This window comes from Jaculus jaculus, chromosome X (genome assembly GCF_020740685.1).
Source record: "Jaculus jaculus isolate mJacJac1 chromosome X, mJacJac1.mat.Y.cur, whole genome shotgun sequence".
NCBI lineage: Eukaryota > Metazoa > Chordata > Mammalia > Rodentia > Dipodidae > Jaculus > Jaculus jaculus.
The window spans coordinates 46,191,446-46,208,208 of NC_059125.1; the positions used below are offsets into that span (position 1 = coordinate 46,191,446).

At 39.5% G+C, this 16,763-nt stretch overlaps 1 protein-coding gene across 1 annotated transcript in view; it reads right to left on the reverse strand.

The window, feature by feature from the left end:
• The window catches only part of Efhc2 (EF-hand domain containing 2), a 195,930-nt gene that overhangs the window by 154,230 nt on the left and 24,937 nt on the right, over nt 1–16,763 (reverse strand). The window contains exon 2 of the mRNA XM_045140027.1: nt 14,320–14,508. Coding sequence (XP_044995962.1) covers nt 14,320–14,508 — 189 coding nt within the window. The remainder of the gene's footprint in view (nt 1–14,319; nt 14,509–16,763) is intronic.

The following is a 16,763-nucleotide window of genomic DNA, read 5'->3' on the forward strand; positions in this document are numbered from 1 at the left end:
GTAGGGGACTTACTGGCATTTTAGGTAGAACATTTTTTCCCAGTAGAGGGTTGCCTTCCTCACATCACAAGATGTGTAATATTTATTTGACTCCTAAATACTCACTAATGGTAGCATCTCCCAGTAAGTGCCAGCCCCAGGTGGCAGATTAAAATATCAAAATTAATTCCAAGATATCATGATGAACAAAATATCAAAATGTAAAATAAAGATAGGCTACTATTACTGACTTTCCTTTTACCTTGGGCTCCAGTATGCCTCACATGGCAGAGTAGAGAGATGAGTACAAGAGCATCTCTCACCCTACCCTAGTCCAACCCTGTTCTACTCATGATGGCAACCCTGAACCCCTCCAACAAAGTTCTAAATGTGTCTCTAGGTTGATAGCCTCTGACCTAGGGGGTTGATTTTCTTCATATGATAAAACCAGAGAAACTTAGTCCAGGTCTAAAATGGTGGGTGCATGACAGGAAAAGGGTACTAAGTTCCAGTTATCTCTGCTAATTCTAATTATACACAAGAAAATAAAGGAAAGATGAAGGCAAGGAAAATCACACCAACTGAGTCTGATGTTTTTCACTGGGAAAAATAATAACTGTCCTATGAGTCTACCCAATAAACCTTATGACATTGGCAAGAAGTAGTAAATATAATTTACCAGAATTGAGAGGCATAGATGACCTAGCTACAGCCTGGTAGTAGAACATTTTTAAGTGGGCACATTTTAAGCCTGAACAAAATAGATATTCCCTCTGTAAAGTTTAGGAGCAAATGAATGAAGGGTAAATGGCAAGAAATATTCACCATGGGGACATACAGGATAACAAATACTCTCTTTTTTGGTGATTGCAAACAACATTTTCTTTACTGGTCATATGATGGTCTACCTTAACAGGGTATTTTTATAGTCATTTTTATAATTGCAGATAGAAATTGTGATATCCTAGGCTGGGACTCACAGTAGCAGAGCTGGAAGCAGGGATCTATACATATTTGATTTATCTTGGGGGAAGGGAGTGACAGAGGCAGCAAATGAAAGGGAAATAAACCAAGTGATGATTCATTCTTAGGTCATTAGACCTTGATCTGATGTATGAGGGTCTATGGAGTTATCTCACCTTGAAGGATGGGAAAAAGAGCCACTGAGCCTTGACATGTATATTCCTAAGGAGATAGGCCAGAACATGTCTGAGTGCTTCCATCAGCAGAACAAGTCTCCAGAGAGGGTTACACGTGAGAACCGTTTGTAAAGTATTTACAGCAACTGGCAGATAAGAGCATCACACCTAATGGCAATGTGGGTGGGCAGCAGGAGCATTTACGACAGATACTACTTTTAATACATTCACCAAAGAATGGTATTTGATTACATTGTTTGAGAGTATAACCCTATATATATTTCTAGGATTCAGAGCTATTAGAAAAACTAACAACAAGTTGAAAGTGTCACATTTTTAGAAAAATGATTAACAGGTGTTGACTTTTTTGGTTGAATGATTAGTGGAGATAACATTTCAAACTTTCTTCTTGGTATTAATTAGGATATAGTCTGAAGTTCACAATCTCATTAGGGCACATAAGAATTTCATAGTCTCAGGGTCTCAATTTAAAGTTCAATGAATATTTAATTGAAGTTGACCAACAAAACAACCAAAAGAATTTTGTTTCATTTAATAGATCTGAAATGAATAAGCTCTTAATTTTCTCAAGTAGTCTGAAACAAATTCTTCTACCTTCATGAAATATTTTACATAATTTTATAAGTAATTAAAGGGTTGAAAATGGGTTTAAATGTACCTTAAAATTGAGAAAACATGAAATAAAATAAATTTTCAGCTTTAAATGCAAGAGAATGGTTTAATACATTTAGGCTATATTACTTATTTAGTAGTAGATTAGATGTATTGTCAAAACCTCTTTTTAACTTAAGAAGTAGAAAGTAGGATCTTTTCTTTGGCCCTTGCAAATTAAACATTCTGTGAGTAACATAAAACTATGTATAATTGTCCCAAGTCAGTCAGCACAGAAATTGCTTTTGAGCTCTATGTCCAGAACTGAGACAGCTACTAAAAATAATCAAACAAAAAGAAAAAGAGAAATATTAGCCTATGTTGAAAGCAGAGCTGGTTTCTCAGGAATGAATCCTCCCTGTGGTCTGTCAGATCTCTTATAAGTATCAGAACTTGGCTTCAAAAACTGTGTGCTCTGATGTATCATTTCATATATTACATGGGGATCTGTCACTTCTAACACATTTGAGGACATTTTAATTAGAATCCAAGTATTACCAACCAATCCATGTTAATGGCTACTTAAAATACCGTGGTAAACACCAGACTATGATTTGAATCCTTTAGGTGTGATTTTTTTTTAAACTACAGGGCCTAAAATACTACAATAGACTCTTTTTTGTCTGTTTTTTCAAGGTAAGGTCTCTCTCTAGGTTGACCTGGAACTCACTCTGTGGTCTCAGGCTGGCCTCAATCTCATGGCAATCCTCCTACCTCTGCCTCCCAAGTTCTTGGGGGGGGGGGGTTAAAGGCATGTTCCAGCACACCCAGACTTGTTTGGAGAACAAAATGTGGAACTTCATTTCAGGGTTATCATAAACACAGCCTTATGAGAAATAACTGGTTGCCTTGGGTTTCTTTTCCTTTGATTTTTGTCCCTTTTTAAGATTTTCAAGGAGGTGTAGGTCAGTAGTAGAGGGCTAGTCTAACAAGTTTGAGGCCCTGGATATGCACATATACACACACAATCAACAACTGTAAAGGGCAATATGTTTTTGTACTTTGTCTTTTTCCCTTCCTCTTCCCTGTCCCTCCAATGTTGGGGATGGAAGACAGGGCCTCAATCATGTTAGGCAAGCCCTCTGCTACTGAACTTTTCAAAAGCCTGCCACGGTGGTACATGTGTATAATCTTAGTGTTTGCAAGGCAGAGAGGCAGGGGGACTCAGAGTTTGAGGCCAGCCTCAACTATATAGTGAGTTTGACTCCAGTCTGGGCTACATGTGACTCTGTCTAAAGAAAATAAAGTTTGGGGCTAGAGAGATGACTCAGTGGTTAAAGTCCCGTGCTTGCAAAGCATGATTACCTAGTACCCACATAAAGCCAGATGCATAAAGTGGTACATGAGTCTAGAGTTTTTTGCAGTGGCAGGAGGCCCTAGCATGCCCATACTCACTTGTTTGCTCTCTCTCTGTGTCTGATTCTTCCTGTTTTCTTTGTTTTTATCTCTCAAATAAATAAAAAGATTTCAAAAAATAAAGTCCATATTCTTATCTAATAATTGAAACTCTTCCCTTCATTTCAGTAATTCTCATCATCTCACACTTTGGTCCTTAGAGATTGGCAACTACAATTAAAATGCAGAAAATAGGGCATTTTTTCTGTTCCTATATAATGCCACATTTACAACAAACAAAACTAGTTAACATCAATTTATTAAGCAAAGTAAGTGACCAAACTCTTAGTATCTATAGAGAGACAGATTATCCTGTTCAGAGATGAGAAACTTTTGATGAGCCAGAAAAAATGAATACTTGGGAGGGGGAAGTTAATATTTGGGGAGAATGACTATTTGGCACCCTGCAACAAATATATTTGGTCAGAGACAGCAGAGAAAGGTTAATTTTTTCTTTGTTTAGGGTATTTTTGTTTTGGAACTTATCTTTTCTGCCTAAGGTTAGGAAAGAAGAAGCCTTGATTAAGGGCTCCAAAAAGTTAGACAGAAGGAATAAGTTTAGAAGATGTATATATAGTATGGTGACATTGTTAAAAGTGATATATTATGTACTTGAGAGCTTCTAAAGAGTAGATTTAAAGCATTCTCAGAACAAAAAATAATATGTGAGGAATCCATATATTAATTAGTGTGTCTTTGCCATTCTATATAGTCATCCCTCAATAGTTATGGGGGATTTATTTCAGGTCTCCTGAAGAACTCCTATAGATATAAAAGTATGAAGATATTCAAGTCTTTTACATAAAATAGTGTCGTACTTGCATAAAGCCTTCCCATTTTCTCTTGTATATTTTTGGTCATCTCCAAATGATTTATAACACCTAATACAATGCAGATACTATGTAATTAGTTACCATGCTGTATTGTTTGGAGAATAGTGACAAGAAGTAAAAAGTCAGTAAGTATTCAACACACATACAATTTTTTAAACCCAAATATGTTCAATTATAAGCTGGCTAAAGACAGAACCTGCAGATATAGGGGGACAACCGTATGCAGTTTTTATATGCCAAATTAAAAAAGATAAATAAGAGAGGCACCAAAATAAGGCAATAACCATAAAAATCAAAATGAGAGCAATCTTAACATAGATGTTAAAGACTCTGATTTTCTCATATTTGCATGTAAAATATTTAAGATTGGTGTTGAAGTCAGGATCACATTGCTGGCAGAAATCACCCAACCAAGAACAGCTTGTGGAAAAGGGGGGGTTATTTTGGCTTACAGATGCAAGGAGAAGCTCTGTCATGGCAGGGGAAAACAATGGCATGAGCAGAGGGTGGACGTCATGCCCTGGCCAACATAAGGTGGACAATAGCAACAGGAAAGTGTGCCAAGCACTGGCAACGGGAAACTGGCTACAACACCCATAAGCCCACCCCCAACAATCCACTGCCTCTAGAAGACATTAATTTCCAAATCTCAATCAGCAGGAAACCTAGCATACAGAACGCCTAAGTTTATAGCTGAATCAAACCACCACATTCTGATCCTGCCCCCATAAACTGATAACGATCCATGATGTAAAATGCAACGCATTCAGTCCATTTTGAAAAGTCCCCACAGTTTTAATCAATCCTAATGATGTTAAAATGTTCCCATAACACAAGATCTTTTTTTTAAGACTTATTTTTATTTATTTATTTGAGAACAACAGACAGAGAAACAGGCAGATAGAGAGAGAGAGAATGGGCACACCAGGGCTTTCAGCCACTGCAGATGAACTCCAGACGCGTGTGCCCCCTTGTGCATCTGGCTAATGTGGGTCCTCGGGAATCGAGCCTCGAACCGGGGTCCTTAGGCTTCACAGGCAAGCGCTTAACCACCTAGCCATCTCTCCAGCCCACACAAGATCTTTTAACTGAGTCATAATGACAAACAACAACCGCCCCCCCCCCCCAAAAAACAAAACATAATGGCACAGAATACACATTCACACTGCAAAGGATGGCATTGGGCATAGCAAAGAAATATTCAACCAATACAAGATTTAAACAGGGCAAACATCAGACTCTATAGCTTGAAGTCCAACAACTCTAGTCAGTGATAAGTCTCCAACTCAATAATTTTAACCAACAAATCTCTGGAGTTCCAACTTCACCCTTCCAAGTAGGCTACTCACAGTCCTGGAAAACTTCAGCCAGGGCTGGCAGCTTTCCTTAGCAGCCATCTTGTGGTCCCAGCATCTCCACTGGGTCTCCACTGCAACCAACGGTTCATCCTCATGGTCCCATGGGGATCTTCATGCAGCCACACAGCAAACCTGCTACACACTGCCCTTAGCCCTTTCCAAAACACAAGACCATGTTGCAAATTCAATGACCCTCTCCTTCCTGCATTTCTTGTATTCCATAGTGCCAGGTTGGGTACCAATTTGTTACCCCAGGGGTAATAAAGCAGACTTTGAAGAACAGGATATTCTGTGAGCATTCAGGCCCATTTAAAGGGGTCTACATTCTTCCTCTTGTCCCAATCTCAAAGGTTGTAACCTCTCATATAATTTCAGCTGAATGGACAGCAGTATCAGTGAAAAGATTTCATTTTTTCTGTGCCATGTACCTCTGCTCACACCTGTCCATTTCTATGCAATGCAACCCTTCACATAGTTTCAGGAGACAGGTAAAACAGCAAGCCTATCACACAAACTACTTCTCGTCCAGTCCAGGCAAAGCTCTTTCTCACCCTCACAAGCCAAACCTCACAGTCTGTAGTTCTAGCAGCATTCAGGTCTTTCAACTCTGACCATCAAGCTGTACTTACAGTAGGCCAAGGTTTCAAGTCCTTCTACATTCCACTTGAAAAGCAGCTCCAGGGGACTTCTGGCCAAGATGGTGACCACCTAGCTGTGCCACACATCCCCGGGAAAGAAATGCAAGACAATATGGGTTCACTGGGTCTTTTAGGGGAGAGAAATCTCCAATAGATTTCCAGTGGGAGGGAACAGAGGGGAACAAACAGAGAATCACTGATTCCCTCGCAGGCGGGTACCTCCCCCCCCCCGCCCCCAAGCAACTGCCATACCACAGTCCCAGCTTCAGGAAACTCCCACACTTACTGTACTAAAAGGGTCCCAGGCCAACATAGTTCCACTTGCCTCACTGCACAGGGGCGATTGCGGTGCTACCCCTGCTAGCCCATTGGAGGTCAGGCTCCTTTGATCACTTTGCTCACCAAACAATGCCCATAGCTGCTTGTGGAAGTTTAGCCTGCTCCGCCCACTTGCCCACTTACTGCTCAGGCTGCTGCACATTCATGCGCCCAAGCCCAGGCCAATTCCATCTCCACACATGAGCTCAGACTGTGTCTCTCACGCTAGCTCAGTGCGATCCCCACTGTCTGCTGCCAGCCAACCACCATTGTTCTATTGCAGAGGGGCACAGACTGCTTCCAGGTCCCAGTGTTCTGCCATACCAGAGTTTGAGCTGCTTCAGTGCTTGGTGCCTCAGTGTATCTCCTAGCACAAGGGCAGGCAGCTTTAGCATATTACCACATGAATGCTCAGGCAACATTGGAGCCCTGGACAGTAAGGAGCTCAGGTGGCTTTGGCAAGTGAGAGCTAAAGCCCAGGCTGCTTGGCAACTGCCTCAGGCTGCTTCAGATTCCCATTGTGCTTGAGCCCAAGCTGATTCACCCACCTACCTGCCCATTCACTGCGATGGGCAGACCACAGTGCAAAAGAAATAACATGAGAAAACAAATGCAAGAAAATCCAATTAGATTACCCAGTCCAACAAAAAACATCTCTAATCAAAACATTAAAGAGTCATTAAGATCAGAACACCACTATGAAGCTATGAGCAATGCAACCCTGACCAAGTTACTGGTAGAACTTTCAGAAAGGCAACAAAGGACTGATAATCATGTGGATGCTGCCATCACTAGACTATACCTAATAGATAAGAAAATGGAAGGAGTTCAAAGACAGTAAAGAGACATGAGGGAGAGTGAAAAAAACAGGACCTCAAAAATCAGCTGGCGATGCTAAATGAAGACATAAAGAAATGCAAGGATGAATTCCAAGAAGCATCAAGAAAATCAGAAAATGATGTGAAAAGGGAGCTTGACAGAGGGATGGAAACTATAAATACAAAAGTAGTAGAAAATGCAAACCTAACTGAACAAGACCAAAACTCTCTAGAAGCTCTCAAGAATAGAGTCAGCCATATGGAGGATAGAACTCGGATCTGGAAGACAGATCAGAAGAAACAGTTCAAAAGTTCAAAAATTTCTATAAGTTCAAAAGTTCCTGTGAACAGAACATGAGGGAATTGTAGGATACACTTAACCATCCTAATATCAGGATCACTGGAATACCAGAAGCAGAAGAAATTCAGACCAAAGGCATGGAGAACTTATTTAACAAAATAATCGAAGAAAACTTCCCCAGTCTCTTAAGAGAAAGGCCCATCAAGATACTAGAAGCCAACAGAACTCCAAACAGACTGGACCAAAGAAGAAACTCTCCAAGACATACTGTCATTAAGTCTCTAAACATTGACACCAAAGAGAAAATCCTAAAAGCAGCTAGGGAAAAACAGAACACCAATTTTAAAGGTAACCCCATCAGAATTATTCCAAACTTCTCAATGGAAATGCTGAAAGCTAGAAGGGCCTGGAAAGAAACACTGCAAAGTCTAAGAACCTATGGCTTCGAACCCAAACTACTCTACCCAGCAAAAGTATCCCTCATAATAGATGGTGAAAGAAAAACTTTACATGACAAAACTCAACTTTACAATTACATGAACACAAAACCAAACCTACAGAGAGTATTTCAGGAAATTCTCTACAGAGGAAAAACAAATAATCAACCTCAAATGCCTACAAGAAGCAGATCACAATAACCAAACTCAGAGTAGGCACAAAAAACTTCAAAGTCCATGAAAATACCAACCCACATATACCATCACAATATGGCAGGAATTAAATCAAATCTCACAGTCATTACCCTAAATATTGATATTAAATTAATATTAATATTAAATATTAATTCACCCATCAAGAGACACAAGCTAACAGAATGGATCAAAAAATTAGACCCCTCAATCAAGAAACCCACCTCACCACTGAAGACAGACACCTCCTCAGGGTAAAGGGTGGAAAACAATATTCCAAGCAAAGTGGAATAAGAAACAAGCAGGCGCAGCTATATTAATATCAGAAAAAATGGACTTCAAACCAACAATAATCAAAAAAGACAAAGAAGGCCACTTCCTTCTTATCAAGGGAGTGATCCATCAAGAGGATATTATAATCATAAATCTGTATGCACCAAACACAGGGGCACAACAGTTGATAAACCAAAACCTACTTGACAATAAAACAGAAATAAGCACCAACACCATCATAGTTAGGGACTTCAATACACCATTATTAGTAACAGGCAGATCATCCAAACAGAAACTCAACAGGAAAGTAAGAGAGCTCAATAAAACCATAGATCACTTAGACATAACAGACATCTACAGAACTTTCCATCCAAAATCCACAGACTACACATTCTTCTCAGCAGCCCATGGAACATTCTCTAAAAATAGACCATATACTGGATCACAAAGCCTGCCTCCACATATTTAGAAAGATTGACATAATTCCCTACATGATATCAGATCACAATGCTCTGTTGCTAGAAATCAACAACAAAAGACCCACCAAGAATCCCAACAGCACCTGGAAACTAAACAGCACACTTTTAAACAATAAATGGATAGTGGATGAAATAAAAAATGAAATTGCAAAATTTCTAGAATTTAATGATGAGACATCATACCAAAACTTATAAGACACAATGAAGATGGTCCTCAGGGGCAAATTCATAGCACTCAATGCCTTCATAAAAAAGACAGAGAGATCCCAAATCAGTAACCTAACCATCCACCTAAAGGTACTGGAAAAGCAAGAAAAATCCAACACAAAGAGCTCCAGAACAAAAGAAATAATTAAAATCAGAGCAGAAATTAATGAATTGGAAACCAAGGAAACAATTAAGACAGCTGATGAAACAAAGAGCTGCTTCTTTGAAAAAATAAATAAACAAGATTGACAAACCCCTGGCCAATTTGGTCAAGCAAAAAAGAGAGAGAGAGAGAGAGAGAGAGAGAGATGCATTAAATTAACAAAATTCAAAATGAAAAATGAGAGATCATAACAGACATAAGTGCAATTGGGAGAATCATCAGGACTTATTTCAAAAACCTCTACTCCATAAAACTGGATAATGTGGAGGAGTTGGATAAATTCCTGGATGCATACAATCTATCAAAGCTAAACTCAGAGCAGATTAATCACCTCAATGAACCCATCACACTCATGGAGATTGAAAAAGTAATTTTAAAAAAAGTTCCCCAAAAAAGAAGAGTCCAGGACCAGATGGCTTCTCAGCTGAATTCTATCAGACCTTCTTGGAAGAACTTAAACCAATCTTCCTCAAACTGCCACACAATTGGAGAACAAGGAAAGCTACCCAACTCCTTTTTTGAAGCTAGCAACACCATAATTCCAAAACCAGGCAGAGATGCAACAAGAAAAGAAAACTACCGGTCTATTTCCCTGAAGAACTTAGATGCAAAGATCCTGAACAAAATCCTCACAATCCGAATCCAACAACACATCAAAAGCATTATCCACCTTACCAAGTGGGATTCATCCTAGGAACACAGGGGTGGTTCAACATATGGAAGTCCGTTAAAGTAATATACCACATAAACAAGGTTAAGCAAAAAAAACCACATGATCATTTTGATAGATGCAGAAAAGGCCTTTGACAAGATACATCACTTCATGATCAAAACACTGGAGATAATTGGCATGGTTGGTTCATATCTTAACATAATAAAGGCAATATACAAAGCTCATAAGGCCCAAATAACACTTAATGGAGAGAGACTGGAGAAATTCCCATTAAGATCAGGAACAAGACAGGGCTGTCCACTCTCACCTCTGCTCTTCAATATAGTACTGGAAGTCCTAGCTCAAGCAATAAGACAGGAGAAGGAAATAAAAGGGATACAATTTGGAAAGGAAGAAGTTAAGTTAGCTCTATTCGCTGTTGACATGATTGTATATGTAAGAGACACAAGAGACTCCATCCCCAAAACTCCTGGAGGTGATTAACTCCTATAGCAAAGTAGCAAGATACAAAGTCAATGCACAAAAACATTAGCCTTCCTATATGCAAATGACAAAGATACAGAGAAAGAAATAAGGGACATGGTCCCATTTTCAATAGCACCAATATCAATACATACATACATATATATATATATATATATATATATATATATATATATATATATATATATATATATCTTGGAATTACATTAACCAAGGAAGTGAAAGATCTATACGATGAAAACATAAAAACACTCAAAAAAGGGCTGGAGAGATGGTTTAGTGGTTAAGCGCTTGCCTGTGAAGCCTAAGGACCCCAGTTCGAGGCTCCGTTCCCCAGGTCCCACGTTAGCCAGATGCACAAGGGGGTGTACACGTCTGGAGTTCGTTTGCAGAGGCTGGAAGCCCTGGCGCACCCATTCTCTCTCTCTCCCTCTATCTGTCTTTCTCTCTGTGTCTGTCACTCTCAAATAAATAAATAATTAATTAAAAAAACACTCTAAAAAGAAATTGAGGAGGACTTGAGAAAATGGAAAGACCTCCCATGCTCCTGGATAGGCAGAATTAACATTGTGAAGATGACAATCCTACCAAAGGCAATATACAGATTTAATACAATTCCAATTAAAATCCCAACAGTGTTCTTCACAGAGATAGAAAAAAAAATGATCTCAAATTTCATATGGAAAGGCAGAAAGCCTTGCATATCCAAACATATCCTCAGCAAAAGAAATACCTCTGGAGGCAACTCCATACCTGATCTAAAGCTATATTACAAAGCCATAGTAATAAAAACAGCATGGTACTGGCATAAAAACAGGACGATAGACCAATGGAATAGACTTGAGGACCCAGACTTTGGGTCAAGCAACTATAGCTACTAGATATTTGACAAAGTCCCTAACAATATAGCATGTAAAAAAGACAGCATCTTCAACAAAGGGTGCTGGACAAACTGTATAACCATATGCAGGAAATTGAAACTTGAACCACACATTTTGCCATACACTATACTCAAGTCCAAATGGATCAAAGACCTCAATATAAGACCAGAAACTTGAATACTACTGGTAGAAAATTTAGGAAGTACTTTCCATGATATAGGAATGGAAAAAGACTTCCTGGACAAAACCCCAGTACCTCACGATTTTAAACAGTCGATCAACCAATGGGATTGAAGCTGAAGATTTTCTTTATAGACAAGCATACAATAAGCAAAGCCAATAGATTACCCATAGAATGGGAGAAAATATTTACTGGTTATCCAACTGACAGAGGCCTAATCTCTAGAACCTACAAAGAACTCAAAAATCTAAACAGTAAAAAGCCTAACATCCCACTCAGAAAATGGGGCAAAGAGCTAAACAGGCAGTTCACAGAGGAAGAAATACAAATGGCAAACACACAGTTAAGAAAATGTTCATCATGCCAAATCATCAGGGAAATGCAACTTAAAACAACAAGGAGATTCTACCTTACCCCAGTAAGGATAGCAAACATCAAAAAGCAAATGAAAATAAATGCTGGCGAGAATGTGAAGAAGTAGGAACACTCATCCACTGTTTGTAGGAATCTAAGAAGGTACAACCACTTTGGAAAGCAATATGGAGACTCCTGAAAAAGCTGACTATAGAGATACCAGGAGACCCAGTTATTCCCTTACTGGGTATCTACCCTAAAACCTTCAACCCACAGGCCAGAGTGATTTGCTCAACCATGTTTATACTGGCTCAATTCATAATAGCTAAGAGGTGGAATCAACCCAGATGTCCATCACTAGAAGAATGGACAACTAAGATGTGGTATATCTACACAATGGAATTCTATACAGCAGTAAGAAAAAATAACACAATGAAATTTGAGGAAAAATGGTTGAACCTGGAACAGATCATTCTCAGTGAACTTACCCAATCACAGAAAATATTTGCCACATAGTCTCACTCATCTACAACACCGAACCTTAATCTACCTGAGATGCCTTACATACCAAACAGCATCTCATGGACTAGACAATAGGATGGGTGGGGAGGGAGGGGAGCACAATGGAGGAGTGGGAAACATAAATCTAGACCCAAACAGCAATGGTACTATAAAATTCTATATCCTACAAGGCAGATCAAATGGCTGAACCTTCACCAGGCCCTTAGAGGGAACACCTGAGTCATAAGACACTGGAGAGGGTATGATGAAGACTGACCTTAATCTTCTACAGCTTCTCTCTCTCTCTCTCTTGATCTCGCTCTCTCTCTCGCTCTCTCTCTCTCTCTCTCTCTCTCTCTCTCTCTCTCTCTCTCTCTCTGTCTTCTCTTTAACTCTTTTATATTAGTTATCTTTTTCTTCCTTTTCTTAGTGGACACTGACCTGTAATTCCCAGTACCATCATGTGGCTATCATCCACAATGAGCTTTTGATCAGAGAGACCTACAAAGTTTCTTAAAAGAAAGACAGATTTCTGTCAGAGTTCTTGATGACCCACAAAAGGTTACTGGTAAGACCCTACTGCTGAAGACACCTTATGTGGTTGAAACATAAAATGGAATGGCATTGCTGGAAGCTGGAAGAGAGTCAGTTCCCAGACAGTCAGCGCATCTAGTGCCAGAAGGTGCTACATGGACGACTGGGGAGAAATGACCATTATCTGTCCAAACAACTCATGGTCTAACCTACTTAGCAGCAAATAACCTATTGTGATGCTCACACAAGTACAACAGTGGCACACAGCCATGGTGGGAAACCAACTGCTCTTGATGCAGCTAACTGATCCCCTCAGTGGTACAGGACCCATAGCTGGAGCTGGGAAACAAGTCAGAACCATATCTAAACATAAGCCTGCTCTCCATTATCAAGCTATCACCAATTGTGGGATACAAGATGGCCTACACCTGTTAAATTCTCTATAAAAAAAGTAAGGGTTATCTCATTTGTCTGATGTTAACTTACTCTCCGTTGGAGAATGTGCTTCTCTTTTTCAGATAGATGTCAATCCTAAGGAGAGAACCACCCCATCATACCTCAAAAGGGCCCCAGCTAAAACTAAGAATAATTGGTGAAAACAAGCAAGGGGGAAAGAGACCAACACAGAGAAAAATCAACTCCTACCAAATCAGAGATCCAGAGACCCAGAGGCCCCCAACACCCCATCACTGAAGCAGACCAAAAATGGACCCAACATGGCTCAGGGAAATTTTGCAGAAGAGGGGGCAGAAAGAATGTTACAGCCACATGTTGGGTCATGATATGCAGAGACATTTATCCTATGCACAACTGTGGGCTAACTCCACAATGCAAGACCCATATATCTCAACAAGGAGGAGTCAAGGGGAGGGGTTAGGACATGCTTGAGCCTAACAATAGTACCAAATTGACTGCATTCACTGAGTACAAAACTAATTAATAAAAAAAAATCATGATATAAGAATATGTTACTTTGATAAAAATAAATATATAAGATTCATTTTAAAATAAAAGCAGGGATATATTGAAGAAAAAAAAAAGCAGCTCCAAAAGGCTAAAGCCACACAGGCAGGTGTCTAGCATCAAGTGACATCACTCCTTGGTACTAACTTTACTGTCGCAGTAAGGCTCACATTGACAGAAATTGGCAGAAATCTCCCAACCAAGAGCAGCTTGTGGGGGAAAAAGGATTATTTTGGCTTACAGACTCAAGGGGAAACTCTATCATGGCAGAGTAAAATGTTGGCATGAGCAGAGGATGGACATCACCCCCTGGCCAACATAAGGTGGACAACAACAACAAGAGAGTGTGCCACACACTGGCAAGGGGAAACTGGCTATAATACCCATAAGTAAGCCTGCCCCCAACAATAAATATACTGCCCCTATAAGGCATTAGTTCCCAAATCTCCATCAGCTTGGAACCTATCCTTCAGCGCTCCTAAGTTTATGAGAGATATCTAAATCAAAGCATCACAATTGTATTTCTGTTCAATATTACCTAACTTACCTGTTTATCAAATGCAGCCCAGGAGGGAGCATTACATCCATCTCCTTGAGGAAATGGGCTGGTTTGAGGCTTTATCTTTTGCCCATACAGTGGTTGTCCACCTATTCCAGGTTTCTCCTCACTCGTCAGCATCATAACATTGTTGCAAAAGCCCCAATGTTGGGATTTATGAAACTTCTCCTTTCCAATCTGTGAGTACAAGAGACAACAAAAATGGTCAAAAGTCTTTCTGATTTTCTTAAAGTCATGACTTTTAAAATGTGCATAAATTTTTCCACATTCATTTTTCCTATCATAAAATGCATATGGAGTAGCAAGTAATTATGATTAACCTTTATCCATAAAGTTATCTCACTTTTAAATTCATTTTAACTAATTTATAACTTTGAAATGCTGTAAGAATAAACTGAATGTGCAGTGCTTTTTGAGCCATTTCAAAATAATGATGCTACAAGTGAACATCCAGATCATCAGTTTGACAACTGGTGTTTCCTACTTACTTGCCAAGAATACAAAGAGAAAAAAAAGTTGAAAAAAAAAAAAAAAACCCTTCTGTCTCAGAGTAAAAATTGTGCCTCATTTCTATAAAAGTCTAAATAAATATAAGAGGAAATTCCTCAGAGTTGGCATTCTCCTAACAGTAACACCTTTATGGGTGATATGGACAGAGAAAAAGCAGAAATAATGATACCAAGGGTTGACAAAGATATAAGCAAACATCAATTCCCACACACTACTTCAGGGAAGTCAAGGACCACTGGGAGGAGAGAGGTAGCAACTCCTAGCAAGATGAAAAGTATGTAATGTCCCAACCCTTGACAAATATACTTCCACACACCTCTTGCGTATAAGCATACAGAATGGGATATAAGATGATTTGTGACAACAATGTTTAAAAGAGTGACAAGCAGCAAACAATCTAAATGCAGAAAAGATATTTAGTTGTGTTCTCTTTATAACATGAAATATTAAAAGAAGCCTACAATTATATATGTGTGTATATGTGTGTTATATACATATATATATAAATGTCAAAATATATCAAAAACAATACATAGTAACAAGGCTGTTTAAATGATACTTCCTGGATTAACAAATTGGCACCCTACCTGGTATCGTGGAGTATAAGAAATGCTGGAAAGAGGGTCATTGAGTTTGCAACACGGTCTTGTGTTTTGGAAATGGCCATGGGCAGTGTGAAGCGGGTTTGCTGGTTGCCTGCATAGACACCCCATGGGGCCATGAGGATGAACCATGGCTTGCAGTGGAGACCCAGTGGAGATGCCAGGAGCTGCCGGCCCCGATGAAGTTCCCCAGGACTGTGAGTAGCCTAGCTGGAGGGGCGGAATTGGAATGCCAGAGACTTGTTGCTGGTTAGAGCTATCGGACTTGAAGATTTGTCACTGGCTAGAGTTGCTGGACTTGAAGCTACAGAGTTTGATGTTTGCCCTGGTTGTTTTAAATCTTGTGTTGGTTGAATGTTTCTTTGCTATACCCAATGCCATCTATTGCAGTGTGAATATTTATTCTGTGCCATTATGGGTTTTTTGAGGTTATATTTTGGTATTATGGCTCAGTTAAAAGATCTTGGACTATGGGGATATATGAACATCTTTGGGATTGATTAAAAACTATGGGGAGTTTTAAGATGAGATGAATGCATTACATTTTACATCATGTATGATTATCAGTTTATGGGGGCCAGGGGCGGAATGTGGTGGTTTGATTCAGGTGTCCCCCATAAACTTAGGTGTTCTGAATGCTAGGTTCTCAGCTGATGGATATTTGGGAATTAATGCCTCCTGGAGGGAGTGTATTGTTGGGGGCGGGCTTATGGGCTTTATAGCCAGTTTCCCCATGCCAGTGTTTGGCACACCCTTCTGTTGCTGTGGTCCATCTTATGTTTGCCAGGGGGTGATGTCCACCTTCTGCTCATGCCATTGTTTTCCCCTGCCATTGTGAAGCTTCCCCTCAAGCCTGTGAGCCAAAATAATCCTCTTTTTCCCAGAAGCTACTCTTTGTTGGGTGATTTCTACCAGCAATGTGAACCGGACTGCAAAAGATAGTGTGACCCCTAATAGAAAACAGCACAGCAGTTCCTAGTTAAGAACAACACAGAATTAACATGTAATCCTGGGTAGATACTTGGGAGTATTAAAAACATATGTCCACATAAGACTTATGCCTAAGGGCTCATATGAAAAACAAATTGTATATGTTCTTAGTGGGATGCACGTAAAATGACTCTATATCAGATGAACAATCAAAATATGATCTATCCATATAATACATTATTCTACCATGAAAGGGAATGCAGAAACCTTGAAAACGTGCTAAGTGAAAGAAGCCAGATGCAAAAAGCTACATGTTACATGACTCCATTTATGAAAATTAACCAAAATAGGCAAATCCATGAAGATCATAGATTAGTGTTTGCCAGGGAC